General features: G+C 49.1%; 1 protein-coding gene across 50 annotated transcripts in view; it reads right to left on the bottom strand.

The window, feature by feature from the left end:
- Positions 1 to 14615, bottom strand: part of CELF4 (CUGBP Elav-like family member 4) — a 321991-nt gene extending 307376 nt beyond the window's left edge. For 34 of the 50 annotated variants that reach the window (XM_012440775.3, XM_021670055.2, XM_021670051.2 and 31 more), the window contains exon 1: positions 14069 to 14613. In XM_012440775.3, the coding sequence (XP_012296198.1) occupies positions 14069 to 14354 (286 nt within the window). In that variant the 5' untranslated portion in view covers positions 14355 to 14613. Of the gene's footprint in view, positions 1 to 14068 lie in introns of all 50 variants that reach the window. The other 16 variants (XM_021670047.2, XM_021670046.2, XM_021670036.2 and 13 more) reach the window with 3 other exon arrangements.
- Between the last annotated feature and the right edge of the window lie 3282 nt (positions 14616 to 17897).

Below are 17897 nucleotides of genomic sequence, written 5' to 3'. Positions count from 1 at the left end.
TCCATGACTGCTCCCCTGGGCTGAGTTTCTCTTCCAGAGATGGGAGAAGTGTGTCCATTCCATTGTTCCCCTGCAGTAAAAATGTCTGCCTGGGAGCCTTTGGCACCCTTGCCTGGGTGTGCTGTCCACAGTGGGGGCAGTTCTTTCTGGGACCCGCCAAGATTTCTCCAGCTGCAAGACCAGTGTCACCCCAGGAAATTCTGTCCCCGGCTTCATCCCCATGCCCTGGCTGCCATCCAGCCACTCCTGTGCTGGGGGCAGGAGCGGGAGGGGGGGTGTGGGGGGGCGGAAGTTGAGGGAAGATTCCAGACCCTGGAACCCTATAGTGTGTTTCTTGGGACGTTCTGCTGAGTAAGTCTGTGGGGACAATCTGGACGTTTGCCTTGGTGACAGCAAACATGGCCACGGGTTTAAATATTCCATGAGTAATTTCTCAGCCCAAGTGGGCTGCAACTGGGACAGCTGAAGGACACTGCAGCCCCAAAGCAGGTGAGGACAGCCCTGGCAGGTTCAGCATGTGTCACTGACTTCTTCGGAGTAGTAACGGCAACACACCCACCCACCCTGACTGATTCTCCCTCAGCCAGGCTGGTGGCAGGTCCAAATTTATTCAAAATGAGAAATTCCTTTGTCCACCAGCCTGAGAATGAGACTTCATTGCAGAGGGACAAAAACAAAATACAATGGAAAGAAACAAAACACAACTCCCGACCTGTCAGCTCTCCAGCCCTCCTGCTTTGTCCCATTCCCATCTGCCAGGGTAGGCTTATGCTGTCCTTAGTTATGTGGGAATCTGGTTCAGAGCCAGTACCCCTACCTGAGGACTCATCTTTCGGGGGTTCCCACGTCACCCCAAACACGGGACAGTTTTATGTTTGTGGGGTTGCTGCATCTCAAGTTATCTTGTGGCAGTGAAAGTGGGTCCCCCACCTTGCCGGGACAGAGCCTGACACTCGGGGCACCTGAGATGGACATGAATCTTCACCTCCATGAGGGAGGCCTGTGTCTCCCCCGTCAGACCCAGAGGATTTCCTGCAGGGGGCCATAATATGCCTTCCCCAGCCTACAATTTCCTACCTGCTCCCTGCTCTGCAGAAGCCTGCCTCTGCATGATGAGGATGAGTGTGGAGAGGGGTGGGGGCATCCCAGAGGTCAATGGCAGTTGGTTCAGTGAACCCCCAACTCTCGCCCCAGCAGGCCCCTCCTCCAGCCTCTGCTAGTCTGCAGGGATGCTCTCCTCCTGGCTGTGTGGCCTCTGCTGCGGACTAGCCCTCTTAATCACTGGCTCAGCCAAGACAAGGTCAGAACATTCCAAGTTAATGTTTTGCTGAGAAACTTGAGAAACGAAGGGAGAAACAAACCAAAGCCCTGGTGATGGAATAAGGGGCAGATGGGGGTGTTGAACTTGAACCCAAAGGGCGCAGGAGCCTGGCCTTCTGCTGGCTCCAGCTAGGTGGTTAAGCCTGCGTGTTTGGCCCTTCCTGCCCGGCTTCCCACCTATCTCAGCTAGGGTCTCCTGGAGGAAGCATGTCCTCTTGCAGCCAGTGTGTGACTGGTCAGCCCTTAGGAGTAGGCTCTCTTGCTGTTGTGACCTGATCTGCCCAGTAGTCATTTCCCACAGCTCAACAACACAATTTTCCTGCACCAAGACATCACCCTTTAACTTGCTGTTCCTCTCTTTTGCCTGGGGACCCAACTCAGCTGCTGGGTCCCAGGCTTCCCCATTTGTTCCTCATTCCAGGGGATTTCCAAACTTGCCCAACAGAATGTCAACAGAATTTACAGTAAAATAAATCTAATCATTTGCTTATTGAAAGAGTCAAGATGACAGTACAGACGAAGGTCTTGTTTTTCAATAAAATATTTTTTAAAAAAATTAGATAAGATAATGAAACTTGAAAATAAGCCAGTCCTATTCTGTGTCTTTGTCACTTTGATGATAAAAGGGGCTTAGGTTGTTCTACTGGGGCCTCCGCTGGACCTGGGTGGTGAGTGTACCAATCGATCACTAATCTGTGGGTTCTCCACCCAAGCCTATCCATTTCATCACACACAGCGTGTGAGTGTGCCACATGTGTGCATCTTGTGGGGTCATTGGAGATTCCTTTGCAGAAGCTGAGGGACACAGCGATTTGGAGTTGGACCTATGTCAGCCCCTAAATATGCAAAAGATTCTGGTGCTTTGCTAATAAGCCCCCAACATATGGAATTAAGAATAAAAATCATACTAAATCATAGACTGTAATTATTAATTTTTGAAATAAAATGAAACTCACATGGATACAGAAATGACAATACTTTTGGGTTTTCTGATCCTCTGGCTTTGTGGTCCCTGTTTTGCTGGTGTCCCAGGCTCAGGCCTGGCTTGTCAAGTGAGGGAAATGACCTGGAGAGTCCCCCACCCGTGCAGGGAGCTGCCTTGCAGAAGGAGTCGCCAACACTGGCCAGGGTAAGGGGCAGGGTGCGGGAGAGGTTTGGCTTGGAGCTCCTGGGGTGAGGAGGGGCCTGGGTGGCTACAGGAGCTGGGCAGTTCAGACTGGGGCCCACAGCGTGTGTGTAAGGAGTTCTTTGTCTCACCGTCAGAGGGCAGGCGACAGCTGGAGGAAAGAGGAACCCTCCCCCAACACACAAATTAAGGGCTTCCTCCCCAGGTATGAAAAGGGTGTAAAGGAGTGGTCTAGCTTCCTGACTCTCTGCTGTTTTCCCTCCAGCTACCTAGGGCCAGGCCTTGTGGCGAGGAGTGGAGAGGGCACTTTGGGTGGAGGACTGAATGCTGGTGCCAGAACCCACACTCCCTATATACCCTCTGAGCTGTGCCCAGCCTGGGTAGAGATGGGAGCCAGTCCGAAGGTCTGGGAACTGTCTGGGGCAGCCTCGGGGGCTGGAGCTCCACAAGGACAGCTGGGTGTGTGCACAGCGGACGGAGCGGCAGTGGGCCTCAGGGCTCTTCGTCCCGTGGGCTGGCTGTGAGCACCTGGGTGGGTCCCCGGACTGCTCAGAGATCACTGGACCTTCTTGCCACTTGGTGACCCTGGGTGAGTGGGAGAGCAAATCAAGGGAGGATGGGATGTGGCCGGTCTACTGGGACCTGCGCTGTTTCTTATGAGAAGGGGAGCACCCTACCCCAAGCAGCCCCATCTCCCATCCCAGAGACAGGCACCATTTACTTGCCCTTCTTTACAATCAAAGGAATCCCCGCCCCCCATCTTAGCAGCCCCTTTCTTATTCATCATCACGCCCACCATGGTGCCTGGACGCTAAGGCTGGCTCCCTTTCAGTTGCCTTGACGACTCTGGAAACAGAGAAACGGAATGATCAAAAAGCCTATTGGGCCTTTGGTTGTCACCAGAGACACTTCCTGACTGCCCTCTTTCCATTCTGAGGAGCCCCCAGACACGGGGATTCTCTCCTTTTCCCTTCTTTCCCAAGTTACTCTTTCAGGTGTTATCTATGGCTGCCAAGAAGGGCCAGGGACGTCCTGAGACACGGCTCTTATGAACAAGAGAGTGAGGGGTCCAGGACTGCCCCAAGGGAATTCCAAGCCTTCCCTTGGGAGAATGCAAAGGCTTTCCTTCTCACTCACTGGGGCTGAAAGTGAGCCTCTGTGAAAAATGGCTTTCTGAAGTCCAAGACATTCCCACCCTACCGGCAATGCTGACAGAGCAGTACCGTGAGTCCCTGGCTCTGCTGATCCCAAGAATTTAATCACAGTGATTGATCTGATTGGGTGCCTTTCCTTTCTTCCTGGGATACCCAGGCTGCAGAGTGCACACTGGCATCTTTTGGAACCAGTATCCCACCCTGGAAATGGGATGTGGCTTAAGGCTCACACCACCCCTTTGGAGAGAGACCTCTTCACACAGTGGGGGCAAGGATGCTTTCCATGACTCATCCGGTGAGACCAAGCCAAGCCAAGTATTGATTTGACAGAAAGATATGGACATGCTGGATGCATAATGGTTAGGGGATCCTATTTCCTTCTTTTCCTGTTCAGAGAACACCTCTCCTCCACCTTAGCCTGCTGAAAAGCAAAGGCCGGATGAGGGAGAGTGTTCTCGCCAGTCACTCAGGGACACCTCTGTTTCCCTGGTCTCCTTGCAGAAGTTCAAAACCAGGAAGCCTCTGGGAACAAGGACCCCCTCTCCCACCATGAAAAGCTCTCCCAAGATCTTTGCCTCGCTGTTTATTCTTAGAAGCAGTCAATATGATTAATTTTACATGGGTATAATTTCCGGCTATTGCTGTGGAGTCCTCCCAGCCTCACCCATCAACGGCGACATGATACAGTTTCTGGTTATATTGGTCAACCAAGATATTGATATTATTAATAATGGATATCTATATGCTGACCTTTGTCCACACAACTGAATCACTCTGGACTGACTGTCACATTGCTTTAAGAGGTATTGATAAGCCCATTACTGGAAGGGCACATACAATCTTAGGTGTGTGCTTTTCACTCACCTTCAAGCATCTCCTGTGAAAATCGACCTTTGTCGCATGAACTGGTGTGGGAACCATGGCATGTGGTGTGCAAAAGAATGTGTCTGCATATGCTTGTGTGGCAAAAGTATGTGTGTGTGTGCATGTGAGTGTGTTGATGTGTGAGTGTGTGAGTGTGTGTATGAGTGTGTGTGTGAATCTGTCTTGAACACCGTCCCTTTTAGAGCTGATCAAATAGCCAATTACAGCATTGTAGGGAGGTAGTAGAATCAGAGAGTTCCTACAAATACACTGTGATGTACTGTTTGATCTTTAGATGCCTCTTGTCTCTGAGGACTTGCGCAAGGAGGCTTGGCTTTATAAGGATATTATTAGGTTGATGCCTCATTCTCTCAATTTACCTGCCAGGCAAGAGACAGCACTCACTGGGAGTAGTCTGGCCAGAACCAGCCTCTGGGAGGTGCGCTGAAGACCATGCTGCAGCCTTGACTTGGGGCATACGCTACTCCCAGCCTCAGTCTCTTTATCTGTGCAGTGGCAACAGTTAATTCAGCTCTACTTTCTAAAGACCAGAGAGGAGAAGTTTACTGAGCTCAGGCTCTCAGCCTTCTGTACCCAAACTTCCAATCATATGAAAGCCTGGCATGCCAGCAGGCCTCATTGATTACATGATGGGATGTGGCCCTTTACTGTTCAGAGGAGAATGGGTTTGTGTAAGTTTGTAGTAGAAGGCATGCTTTTTGGGCTCATGTATGTGTTTGTGCATGGTCACACAGGCCTCACTGCTGTGCATCTCTGTGGCTGCTGTCGTGCCTATCTGCATGGAAGGTGGTGTCAGTGTCAGTGCCTCTGTCGGCTCCAGCTACAGTGATCCCATCCTATTTGAACTCAGATAACCTCACTTGTCAGGGATGCCCCCTTGCTTGTCCCTGTAAAGGGAAACTGGCTAGCTAGAGAGATCTTTTGGATCCTCAGACATAGTGTATGAATAAACCAGACATGGATTAATTAGGTGTGACTGCATCATTAAATTAGAATAATGAACAAACAGCCACGTATGGCATTCAAATCTGCCTAGAACGACTCCAAGGGTTGCTTTCAAGTAAGTCACCTGTCAGTTTGTAGGTTTTGGGGACTCCAGAGAGTGAGGTTCCTGTCACATCTTAAGAAGTGGCTTCTTTAGGCACTACCTACACCAGGTGAGGACCATCCTTCAGCAGGCACCAAGACTCCACAACTGAATCCAAACAATGACTTGGTTCAATACAGCATCATCTATGCACGCTTCAGCTGCGAGCATTTCTCAGCGTGAAATACGACAGTAGCACAGGTGCTCAAGAGACGGGAGGGAAAAGTTAAGAGGTGTGGGCAGCGGATGTGAAATGTATTGATCCCATAATATTTATGTGGATGTGCACATAGTCGCTTGTGCACGTGCATTTGCGCATGCACACCCCCGTTTTGTGTTTCCATGAACTCCTTTTTCTTCTGCTGATACTCCCCATTTCAGTCAGACCGATTCTAGGGTAAGCCAAGTCTCAGTTGTGTAATTTTAGGCACAGCTGCTGAACTGCAGCACCCTGCCCTCAGTGGACAACACTTCTCACAATCCTGGTCCTTGGACACCGTGGCTGTGCAGAAAGGATTGCCTTTAACAAAGAGGAGGAAGTCAGCAGCGAAGAGGAAGAAAATGGGAAGCTAGCTTGCCTTGCTGGTCAGCTGTGGAATAGCCTAATACATCGGGGCTTTGTTCGAAAGATGTGTTAAGTATCTAGAAACCTTTGATCTGTAGCCACTCTTAACAAAGGTGATAATTAATTAAAGCAGAGAGTATTGCAATAAAGTAACATCGCGGTTAGTTTATGCGTTGTCCAGAGCCAGCCTTCGGAAGTCTCTGTCAATTAAACTCTTGTTGGAGGCCAGTTCATTATCAATTTTTTTTTCCTGAGTTTGATCAATATTTTTGGCTGTTGTGTCCTCACAGAAGCAGGACTATGTCTGTCTCCATGAGGGCACCCATTTATTTCTATCTTGCAGATAGCCACATAGGATTTGTTCCTGAGCTGAGCTGCAGGGAATCACTGAAATCCTCAATCAGCTCATGCTGGAGGAGAGGTACAAGGAAGGATAAGAAAAACCAAATGTGGAACAAGTAGAAGGGGAGAACCGTTAAATGGATGGTCCTGAAAATATCCATTTTTACTCTTTTTTTTTGAGACTGGGTCTCGCTGGAGTGCAGTGGTACGATCTCCATTCACTGAAACATCCACCTCCCAGGCTCACGCTATCCTCCCGCCTCAGACTTCTGAGTAGCTGGGCTTGTGCCATCATGCCCCACTAATTCCCCTTCTACTTTTGAGGACTCAAAAATCAAGGCAATCACCTTGGGCTTCCTACCTGGCTTCCTTCTTGGTTCCTGTGGGTAGGGCTGTGGCTTGGGCTTTATACCCACCTGGGGGGCTACAGGGAACTTGATGGGTGGAGATGGAAGAAGCTCTTAGGGCAGGTACATCAACACTGGATGCTGATATTTCTACCCCTGTAACTGTTTTTTTCTGTTCTGTTACCTTTGACTTCTCTTATGTTGCCAAGTGGAACACTTATTTCCTTCTTCAGGCCCCACTTTGGAGTTTGGGTGGATGTCTTAAATGGCAGAGAAGAAAGAAAAGGAGAGGAAGGATGATGAAAGGGCTTCAGTGAAATTGCAGGGGGCAGGGAATGGGGGGACTTCTGTTCTACTTCCCTAGGCTCCTTGAGTAGGACTGGATGCTTTCTGCGATTATTGGAGAGGCTGTGTATTTAAAGGCCTGCAGGAAAGGAAGAGGTAAAAGGAGTGGATTTTTTGCTCTTGTTATAGAGAGCCCAAAAAGAGGGCAACCGGCTCCCTGCCACGCCCTGCTTGGATTTAGGTAAAATGCAGCATTCTGCTTGGAGGGCCTGGTTTGACTGAGCTGTCAGGTTGTGTGTGTGTGTGTGTGTTTGTGTGTGTGTGTGTGTATGTGTGTGTAAAACCATTATAAAAGGAAAGTAGCCTGGGCCACCAAGGGTCAGTGAGTAGGGTTGGAAATGCAGTGGGTGGAGGGAATTCGCTGCGGCTGGACACTCAGATTCCAGATGGAAGGTCAATGCTAAAATAAGTCAGTGGGTGACCAGATAGCCTTAAAAGGGTGATGGGTGGGGAATGAGGATGGAACTCTTCTCCAAACCAGGACTTCTGGATGGGGGCATTAGGCAGATAAAACAAAAAGCACACCTCCATACCAGGACCTTGGCTCATTGACAAATCCAAGCCAGGAGTTCTGAGGTGGATCATGGATGTAATGATGAGGACAGCTTAATTCTTTCCAGATTCTCTCCTTTTCTCTATCACCCTTCTCCTGGATCCTGCATATAGCCTTGCAAAATTAAACTGTATGCACACACACACATGCTCACTCCAACACCCACAAAGGCTGCAGCATCTTCCCTCCCCCTACCTACAAACACATAGGTTTTCACACCCTTGAGCTCTTCTCTCTGCATGTCACATGGGATTTCCCTTCCAAGTTCAAGAGCTGCTGCGGTTTTAGCCACTGTAAATGGGCACTTCCAGCTTCTAGCTGGCATTTTGACCCTATCACTCTTTTTTTTTCTCTACCTGCAATGCTGGGCCTTAATCTCTGTTGAATTTCTGTCCTCTAGAGCCTACTTATCCCAGATTCTCTTTAGGTGAGATCCCTCTTCGGTCAATTTGGAAACTGACCCTCTCCTGATGACATAGAAGGTGTGAGCTCTGGACAGAGGCAAAGTTGAGACCAGCTCTTGTCTCAAGCAAAAAGATGGTGTCTCGGACATCTTCTAAGGCCTCGATCAGAAGCCTCCCTCCCCTCCTGATATAGATGCTGTAATGAGGAGGGGGATGCTAATATTAGTGATAATAATGGCCATGCTCAAGTTGCTGGAGTGTGGCAAGATCACTGGGCAGTGGGAATGCCCCTGGACATGAACTCCTTTATAGAACTCTGAGAACTTTACTACATGACTGTGTAGGGGCATCGCTATGCAATGTAGTTTTGTAATTGTTTTCCTTTGGGTTGTTTCACGGTTATGATTTCATTCAAGAAAAGACTTTATTTTGTTGTATTTGAGAAGCCACAAACATCCAGCCAACTGGAGCAGGTGATGAAGGGAGTGAAAATATGCCAAGGGGGTTCTTTCAACCCAATCTAGAATTCCCATTAAAACTGCATGTGTTTGGGGATGGGGGGGAGGTTGTTAACGTCTCCCTGTTGAATTGCACTGAAATCTAGGCCAGCCCTGGTTTCCATATGTGTGGGATGTGCTTAGTCATGCTAGCACATGGAAACATATACGTGCATATGTGCATGTTAATTTATTTCTGTGTTTGTTGATTCTGAGAAAGTCTGCTTAAAAGACAAATGAAATTATGCATAAGCAGCAAATAACCATTAGGTCTTGTAAATAAGCTAATCATTTCCCAATAATTTTTTTCTTTGCTCTTAAGTAGGACACATATCAACATCTGGAATCTGGAGTTTGTTTTAATAGTGATTGTTGCTTTGATGTGCTTTAGGTTTGTAATGATTGCTATTGATCATTTTCTTTGGTGAAATTTTTTTAAAAATTCTTTTCTTGTTTTCTTATTCTGGCTATTCAGTTTTCCCTATCTCTGACAAGGCAAATATTTCTTTTAACAGCTATAGGTGTCTACTCAGCCATTCTGCCGATCTTCCCCTGGACAGAACTGAATTTTTATTTTTTCAAAGTAATTTTTAAAAAGTTCATCTTAATTGAGCTCATGCCCATGCTAATACTTTAGCTGCACTGTTTCTTAGACTCATTTGAAAATGAAAATCACATAGTCTCATGGTTTTAATTCGCCTATCTACAGGGGAAATTAAAACCCCCAAACCCCACAAAACAATGAGCCATCTTGGGTAAAGTCAAGCGGTGGAAAATCAGTGTTCTGATAATTATTATATCTTAAGCACAAGTACAAGACATAATTTTATGAAGATGGTCATAAATAACCGAAACATATTCATACATCCATCCTTCCTCTTTCTCACAACTAAATCCCAAATCAAGGGGCTTTAGGCATTTCCTATTCAGGTACAGTTGAAATAGAAGGTTGTACATATGGTGGTGAGTATATTTTAAAATGATATACTCTCTAGTGCTAAATCCACAGAAGATTCTATTACTGTGTCCCCACCCTCCTTCTGGATGTAGTGCGGAAGTATGAGAGACTGAAATCCCTGCAGCTGTGGCTCCTGGGTTGAGAGACCCCCAGGCTGCCCGTAGAGTAGATTTTCCTCCATGCAGTGGAGAAAATCTCAAAGCAGAGTGGTTACCCAGGCACAGATCTGTTCTGACTGGATAACAAGAGGGACTATGATGTGGACTTAGCTGTTTAGATTAAAATGCATCACAGGCTCTGGGAACAAGCACACATCAGTAGTAAAGGCTGTTTAAACCTTTGGGGACAGCCCTATGTTTAGATTACATTAATTCATAAATATTATACTAAATACCACTTAAATTGGACTTAAATGACTCAAAGATAATGCCTTATAATATGGCTATCCAGAGAGCACTAGTCTTTATGTCTCCCAGTAACTCAGTCTTTGCTGCCTCCTATCCAGCCAGACAGGACCAAAGTTATGAATGGATTGCTGATTTCTTCATGTGTGATCCACTGCGTATGTGAGTGTTAGCAAGCATGGGTATGTGTGCGTATGTGTCTTCAGTCACTGCCTCTTTTTGTTCTACAAGTAATGAAAAGAAGAAAAGAGAAATAAATTGAAAATGAGAGAAAGGAAGAATTAGACTACTGGGTGACCTGTTCCCTTCTCCAAGGGAGAAAGATTCTACAAGAAGGGGTAAAATTGGTCCTCAGCTCAGTTCTGCTGCTACCCAAGGAATTCCTCTCTTTTCTCTTTAATCGATAGTACAATGTCTTTCTCTTTGGAGCCTGGAAAAACAATCTTTCCCAAAGTGCTTCTAATGGGGGAGAAAAGACTCTGAGTTGGTCGGGAGAGTTTGCATCAAACTCGGTTTTCTTCCTTGGGTGTTGTTTCTTTGAATTTTCATTCTGGGCTTTTTTTCTTCCTTTCTCTCTCTCCCTAGCACCCAGATACCCCTCTCTCCAATTGCTTTCTGGCCTCCAGGGGGTAAATTTACCTTTAAAGTAATCATCCCAGTCCACAGCTGCTCTTTGCTGCCTCCCCAGCCCAACAGCCTTTCTCTGATATGGCTGGGTTTGCTCCACAACACCCACCCACTCCCTCCTCCACAGACTCCCAATTTGACTGGAGTAATTGCCTTTTAAGGTGCAGTCTACGCAGGGCAGGTGTTCCATTAACCCTTAGAACTCCTTCCTTCTTTAGATACCTGAAATGGCAGGTGGCCAACAAATGGAGACCCACCTGAAATCTCATGTGTTTAATTTAGGTTTTTTTTTAAGGATGTTTAGGGTCAGCACCCAGATATATATATATAGTACTTTAGGTTCTGGGGTACATGTGTAGATTGTGCAGGATTGTTGCATAGGTACACACATGGCAATGTGGTTTGCTGCCTCCATCCCCTCTGTCACCTACATCTGGCATTTCCCCCCATGTTATTTTACTTCTTTTTCTTTTCCTTCTTTCTTTCTTTATCTTATTTTTTTATTTTTTGCCAATAACATACACATGACATCCAAACTGGAGGCCAGTGTTCTGTGTCTCTCAATTTTACCCCATACGATTCATTAGAAGTTAGAAATTCAAGAAGGGGAGAACAAGAGCCACAAATATGCCCTGAAACCAGGCTTAACAAAGGCATGATTCTATCTCTAGCCTTATATTGTCAATTTAGAGATGGGGAAATCTAGAAACCAAATGCAACCCTCATTCCTCAAGCCTCATCATGCTTTTTGACTTAACAGTAATTAATCACCAATGGCAAGGGAGTAATTTTTTAAGGTGGCCGGAGGCTTATTTTATCAGGATTAGCTAATAAATCAGGCTGCATCACTGAAGAAGGAGTTTAAACTCTTCTAGGACTGAATAAACCAGACCTTGGAAACTGTCTTATTTATTCAGCTCTCTGAGAGCTTCCAAGAACTGTTAGGGACATTGTGGCCCAACCTCAATTAAAAAAAATCAGAAGGATGGAGAGGTAGGAAGTTTCACTGAGAAAAATATATGCTCGGGCTCCGAAGGGTGAGCTGCGACAACGAGGAACCCAGTATGCTGGAGCCACCGGGCCTGCTTGCCACTGACTGAGACAGTTTAGGGGAGAAATTATTTAGAAAATGAAGTTTTGTTTGTTCTAGGAATTCTGGTCAGAGGGACACATATGTAATATATGTATTATCTATATATATTATATAGATATAATCATAACCTTCTCTACCTCCCTAATGCAAATGATGAAAATTCTACTTCTTTGCTATTATATGAGAGAGTTCAAATTACATCAGAAACAAAGTGATGATATCAGGGATTGTAGAAAAGAAACCAAGGAATATTGTTAAAGTTTATCTTCATCTGAAATGAAGAAGCAAGTAAAGTGCTTTAATCCAGATTCCATATGAAGCCCAGCTCCTCACAACTGTCTTATGCCTTTAGTGGGTTCTAATTTTTTTAACTTTAAAATCTTAAATCACCACAAAAACTGATCATTAAGATGGGCAAAAGACTTCCCTACCTATACTTTCAAAATTTTTGTTATTACTATTTTTAAAAATGAGGACATTCAGAATAACAAAGGTTTGGTACAAACCTTGATTAGCTTCTAGGAAGCTTGATTGGAAAGGGAAAAACTACAAAGATATGGTTGACTTGAGAGGGAGGGGGGAAAAAGAAAGTGTTTTCTTTTTTTTTCGAATGTCATTTTCAAGGCTTCCTCCCCATTCCACCTTTCCAATCTCTCTTTTGAACAGACAGACATTTTCTCCATATTGGATAAAGGTTGGTTTCTCTCTCCATTACAGCCCCCACCCTCACCCCACCCCAACAAACCCAGTATATTTCCATTCTGCTGTGTTTTTGTACTACTCAACATGCCATTAACTTTAAGATTTACTCCTCAGCAGGCAAGCTGGAAGATGCTAAAGCCAATAAAAACTGCTCTCTGGGACTCCAACTATGAAGAGTTTGGAGCTCTGTTTAGTATTCGAACGAAGGGAGGGCTGGAGAAAGAGGGTGGTTGTGATAGTGAAAATCGCTGCTGCTTAGAGAGCCAGACAGCTCCGCGCTCTGCACCTAATGTGCTGGAGGATCAGCTGTGTCCATAGCTCATTTGTGGCCAAGGATGAGGCTGCTCTCTATGTGGGGGTGGGTGTGCGTGTGTGTTTTCATCTTTAAAACCACCAGCTGTAACAGCATCTTCGGCGGCTCTCCACACTACTGTTTATTAAAAACGGAACATCCATACACATCCCCTACAACTTCCTTAGCCCCGTGCTCCTTCCCTGTCTGGCAATCAATCTCTCTCAGAAAGCATTTAACTTGCCCACATAGCTCCAGCACCGATTTATCCCCGTTGCACAGCCTATACATTACTGTTAGGAAGCGGAGCACTGGGCTAATTTCGTCACCCACCAGCCACCCACACACATTCTACAACTGAACACGTTTGGGGCTCTGCTTTAAAGATAATAAAACAAGGAGAAAACAGCCAGGCTGCAGACAATTCCCATGACCACTTTCCTAAAAAGTTGCTGGGTTTTAATTCTTTGATTTTTCTGTCTCCCCCTCCCCCAAGCACTCACTGGCAATGATCTCTTCAAGGGAGAAATAATATACTATAAAGCTCTCTGCATGGTGAGTTTGGGATAAATTAGGATACACCTTTCAAATTGCAAATCTTGAACACACATATTTTTCCCCAAAGCCCCGCTTTCCTGGGGAGGGGACTATCCAGGCTTGCCAGACCCCCCACTCCACCCAGGGGGATGGCTGGTTCCTTGCTAATTCTTGCCTTAGGTTTTATCACTGGTTCCTTCAAACATCCACCTCCCACCCCCAACACACACCACCACTCACACCACAATCAGATTATTGAGGCACACAGCTCGACAGGGAGAGTTTACTGTTACATTTAAATAAAAATATCTCTTCGAATTTGTCACCTCTCTCCCTTTTAGACGGCTGCGCTCCTGCTACTCTGGCCGGGAGCGAAGGATGAGGAGACCATCTACCCTAGTATTTTCAGCACCACGGCGATGGACAGCACCTTAGGTCCCCGGCCGGCCAGGCGCCCGCGAGTCAGTCGGCTTAGCGTCCTGGGCTAGACCGGTGCAGCCTTCCCCAACCCAGTCTTTCAAGTCGTTGTATCCAAAAACCCAAGCCTCATCTCCTCCTCGATACCCTCTCTCTTTCTCTTTTCATCGGCGCCCGCTGCTCTCTCTACAGCATCGTTCCTATCAGCACCTCGCTCAAAAGCCAGCCTTGCCCCAGCGAACAGCTCCCCACGCACCCCAGCTCTGGTCTCCGCTGCCCGAGCGCCTCCCTCTACGGCGCCCGCCCGAGGCTTCCTCTCGCTCCGTCCGCCGCTAGTCTGTCGCCGGCCGGCCGGTCGGCCCGCCCGCCCGCTCCTGCTCCCCAGCAAAGTTGGGAGGGAAAGGTGCACTCACCTTTGTGCATGCCTGTGAACCTGTCCTTCAGAACCGTAAGCTCGTAGATTTTTCCAAACTCCTCAAAGAGGGGCTTGAGGTCCTTCTCATCCAGGTTGCGGGGGATCTGCCCAATGAACAGCTTGATGGCATCGTGGTCCTTCATGGGAATGGTCGACGGGTTCCCCGGGCTGTGGCTTAATCCGTTCATGTGCCCGGCACTGCCCGGGCTGCTGCCGAGCCCGTTGGTACTGAGGCTCGCGTTGTCAGCCTGTCCGTTTGCTAACGTGGCCATCTTTATATACATAGAGAAAATCTTCTTTCCTTTTATTCTTTCTCGCTCGCACTCTCTCGCTCCTCTCGCTCGCTCGCTCGCTCGCGCTCACACACGCACACGCATACACACACTCGGGTTCTCTCCCCCTCGGTTTCTCTACACCTCGCTCCCGCTCGCTCTCTGCTCTCTCTCTTTCTCCTCTTCTCTCGCTCGCTCGCGCTCGCGCTCTCTCTCTGCTCTCCCCCCCTCCCTCCCTCTCTCTCTCTCTCTCTCTCCTCTCTCTCTCTCTCTCTCTCTCTCTCTCTCTCTCTCTCTCGGTCTGATCTGATTTTTTTTTTTACATTGGACAGGATCTCTGTCCTTTCCGTTTAAACAGGCTGGACCAGTTCAAGTTCCCAGCCAGACCAGGGGTGGGGGCGGCGAGTGTGCGCGCGCGGAGGAGGGCGCGGGGGGCCGGGAATGGGCGCGCTGTGGGGGCCCGCGCCGCGGCGGGCGGCGGCCGGGGGCAGGGCGGCGTGGGGCGGCGCCGTCCCCACCGCACCTCCCCCGTCGGCGGCCCCGCGCGGTGGTGGTGGTACAGTCCGAGACGGCCCCCGGCTATAAATAGCGCCAGGCGCATGGCTCTTCGGGAGGCGCTGAGATTCCGGGCCCGGCGGCCGCGGGGAGCGGGTGTCTGCGAGGCGCTGGGCAGCCGGCCTCCTCTCTCTTCCTTTTGAGGGTTCTTTTTGTAATAGCAGCAGGTGCAACTTTTTGTATTTTAAAAACAGTGATTTTTATTTTCGTGTGGGTATGTAGGGGGGCGTTATCCACCAAGCTACGCTCTATTAGGGCGCCAGGCGGGCGAAGCAAAGGCAGGGATGGCGGGCGGGGCGGCGGCGGAGGTGGAATGGGCGCTTTTTTCTTCCATCTGGCTCCATTTATTTATTTATTTATTTATTTATTTATTTATTTAGACTAAAAAGCGAGCCGGCTTGGAGTGAGTCCGCCCGGGAATCCGAGCGCACATTCATCAGTGTCTAGAGAAAAAAAGCTACATAAATATATATTATGTGGATAAATCTGTAGACAAGAGCTCTCTCTCGGGCGCGCGCTCTCCCTGTCTCTCTGTGTGTGTCTCTTTCTCTGCTTTTTTCCTCCTCGCACCCCCAACCTGCCAGAGCAGCCCCACAGCTCCCTCCCGCCCGGCATCTACCGCCACCCGAGCCACCTGCCAGGATGGGGCTGGGAGCGGTCGGGCCGCGGCGGGGGGCAGAGGGACGAGGAGTAGAGACTCGGGGTCCAACCCCCGCCCCAGCCCGCCTTCAAAGGCGGAAGGTGGGGGTCCCCGTCCCGGGCGGCCTCCACCGCCCGGGAGAGTGCGGCTGGTCCGCCGGCGACTGGCGGGAGGAAGGTAGGAGTCGGGCGCCTCAGCCCGCTCGCCCGCCGGAGGGGGAGGAAGGCGCTGGGCGCGGTGGCCGCAGAGCCAGCGTGGGGGACTGCTTGATGTTGCCCTCGTCTGCTTTACGGGTTCAAATAGAATAATTTTAAAAAAATCACCATCAAAAGAAAGCCCCCGAATAGCTATCTGGGTTGCAGCCGGACCGAGACTCGCGCGGCGTGCGCTGCCCCCGCGGGTTTCGTTTTCGGCACCTATAGCTCCCGAGGTACGAGGCGGAGTCGCTCCTACCGTGGGAAACCGGGGGTCTAGCCGCCCAGTCTGGACCCCTCCGGACTCCCCGCCAGGCCTCCTGGGGCTGGCACCTCGGCTGCGCGGGAGAGGGAGTGGCAGGCGCGGAGCCCGGAGCCGGGTCGGAGCAGCCCCGCCTCTGGGGGCGAATACTGGTGGTGAACTTGGCTGGGGTAGCATATTTTCACGTTAATGATGTTTACCTGCACCCCGTCCTCTCTCACGTTTGCTTTTTTCAGGGCAGTCTCTTCGCTTCAGAAGCCTGGCAAATTAAAATAACGCGCCCGCTCCCCCGCGGGCTGCGGGACTGGGAGCTGGGGCGGCGGGGCGGAGCGGCTGGCCTAAGCCCCGCGGGCCCTCGGCTACTTTCGGGTTTCAGGGTTTCTCTTTTCTTGCCCTCGGATTACATTATGTTACTAGAGGATATGTTTACAATTTTAATTAAAGAAATGAGACCCCAGCTGCCTGAAAACCCAGGCCAAACCCATTTGGTACAAGCACAATACGGAGCTCTCCAGCGCCGGAGGAGGCCCGGAGGCCCGAGGTTCGCAGCCCCAGGCCCCGAATCGGCTCAGGACGCCTCTCTCTGAGGATCCCGGGCCCAAACCAAAGAGCAAGTATGATTTTTAGAACTGTGGAACTTCATCCTTTCATTTTAGCTTCTCCTGCCTTTGCTTGCTGGAATCGGGTGTAAGTATAGTTAATTAGTCACTTGGTTTCCCTGGCTTACGTTATCCGGTATTATATGTTGGTCTAAGAATCGACCAAGTAGATGGACTCGAACAGAAACTCACATATAGAGCCTCTGCCATTTGGTGGTTGTGTATTTGGTGTGCCTGTGAAGTCCCCTCATAAGGGGGGCATGTCCCTGCTAAGCACTTGGAGAGTTTGTGTGTGTGGTTTGGCGGTGTGTGCGGTTTGGCGGTGTGTGCCTGCTTGTGTGGATGCAGCGTAGGTCTGTGCACAGACCCTGCGTGTATCCACACTGCATGTGTGTGTGTGTGTCCCTACCAGGCTGAGACCTCCTCCTTCCAGTCCCCTAGGACACATCAGCAGAGGCTATTAACTGCCCAAGATATCTCCTCCAACATCATCCTGTGGTGCTGGCGCATGGCTCCAACAGCTGAGTGGCATGTATTTTCTGCCATCGGAGTTCAGGAGAGTAAATTCTGCTTGAGGTCTCTCTTTCTCTCCTTGCCCCCCGACCCCTGAAAGCAAAGCCCAAACAAGGGAAAGGGAAGGGGGTCAGCTAAAGGCAGCTGGAAAAGAAGGGAACTGCTCAGGGGAGAGCCACTGAAGTTCACCATCCTCTTCCTGCCACCACCCCAGCCACCCCCAGGTCCAAGTAAATTATTCACAGGGGTTTAACTATTCATGTTATGTTATTAATAATAACCAATACATAAATAAAAGCATTCCTTGGGCAGGAGTGAGTCAGGGAGTGGGCTTGCTGTTGAAAGGGGGCACGGGCTGCTTCAGATGCTGTGAAGACTCCTCCATTCCGTGCAGTTCCAATTCCCTCCAGGACTGCTCCTCTGCTGTGCACCACGGCCCGTCTCGTGTCTCTCCACTCATGGACTCAAAGCTGTGGAGAGCTCCTTCTTCCTTAGAGATCCCCACTCTCTCCTCTTTCCCACCTGATGATGGCTTATTTTGGATTTGGGTTATCTCCCCTTAGCAGGTGGCACAGCCCTCACCTCTCATCTTTCTGGCAGGTATATAGTGAAATGTCCTCCCTCCCAGCTTCTGCCCCAGGACGCTAAGTCCTGTCTAAATGAGCTACCCAGTGTAAACAGCAGAAGCAGCTTCTGTTGAGGCATCAATCTCTTAAAGGTGCAGAGCTGGATCTTTTAGGCTCCTACCTTGCCTCCGTAGCAGAGTTTTGGGGATAAAATAACAGGTGTCTC

This window comes from Aotus nancymaae, unplaced genomic scaffold (genome assembly GCF_030222135.1).
Source record: "Aotus nancymaae isolate 86718 unplaced genomic scaffold, 86718_ANA_hifiasm-v0.15.2.pri h1tg000020l, whole genome shotgun sequence".
NCBI classification, from domain to species: Eukaryota; Metazoa; Chordata; class Mammalia; order Primates; family Aotidae; genus Aotus; species Aotus nancymaae.
The sequence above is the reverse complement of the archived record's forward strand: the minus strand, read 5'-3'. Positions and strand labels throughout refer to the sequence as shown.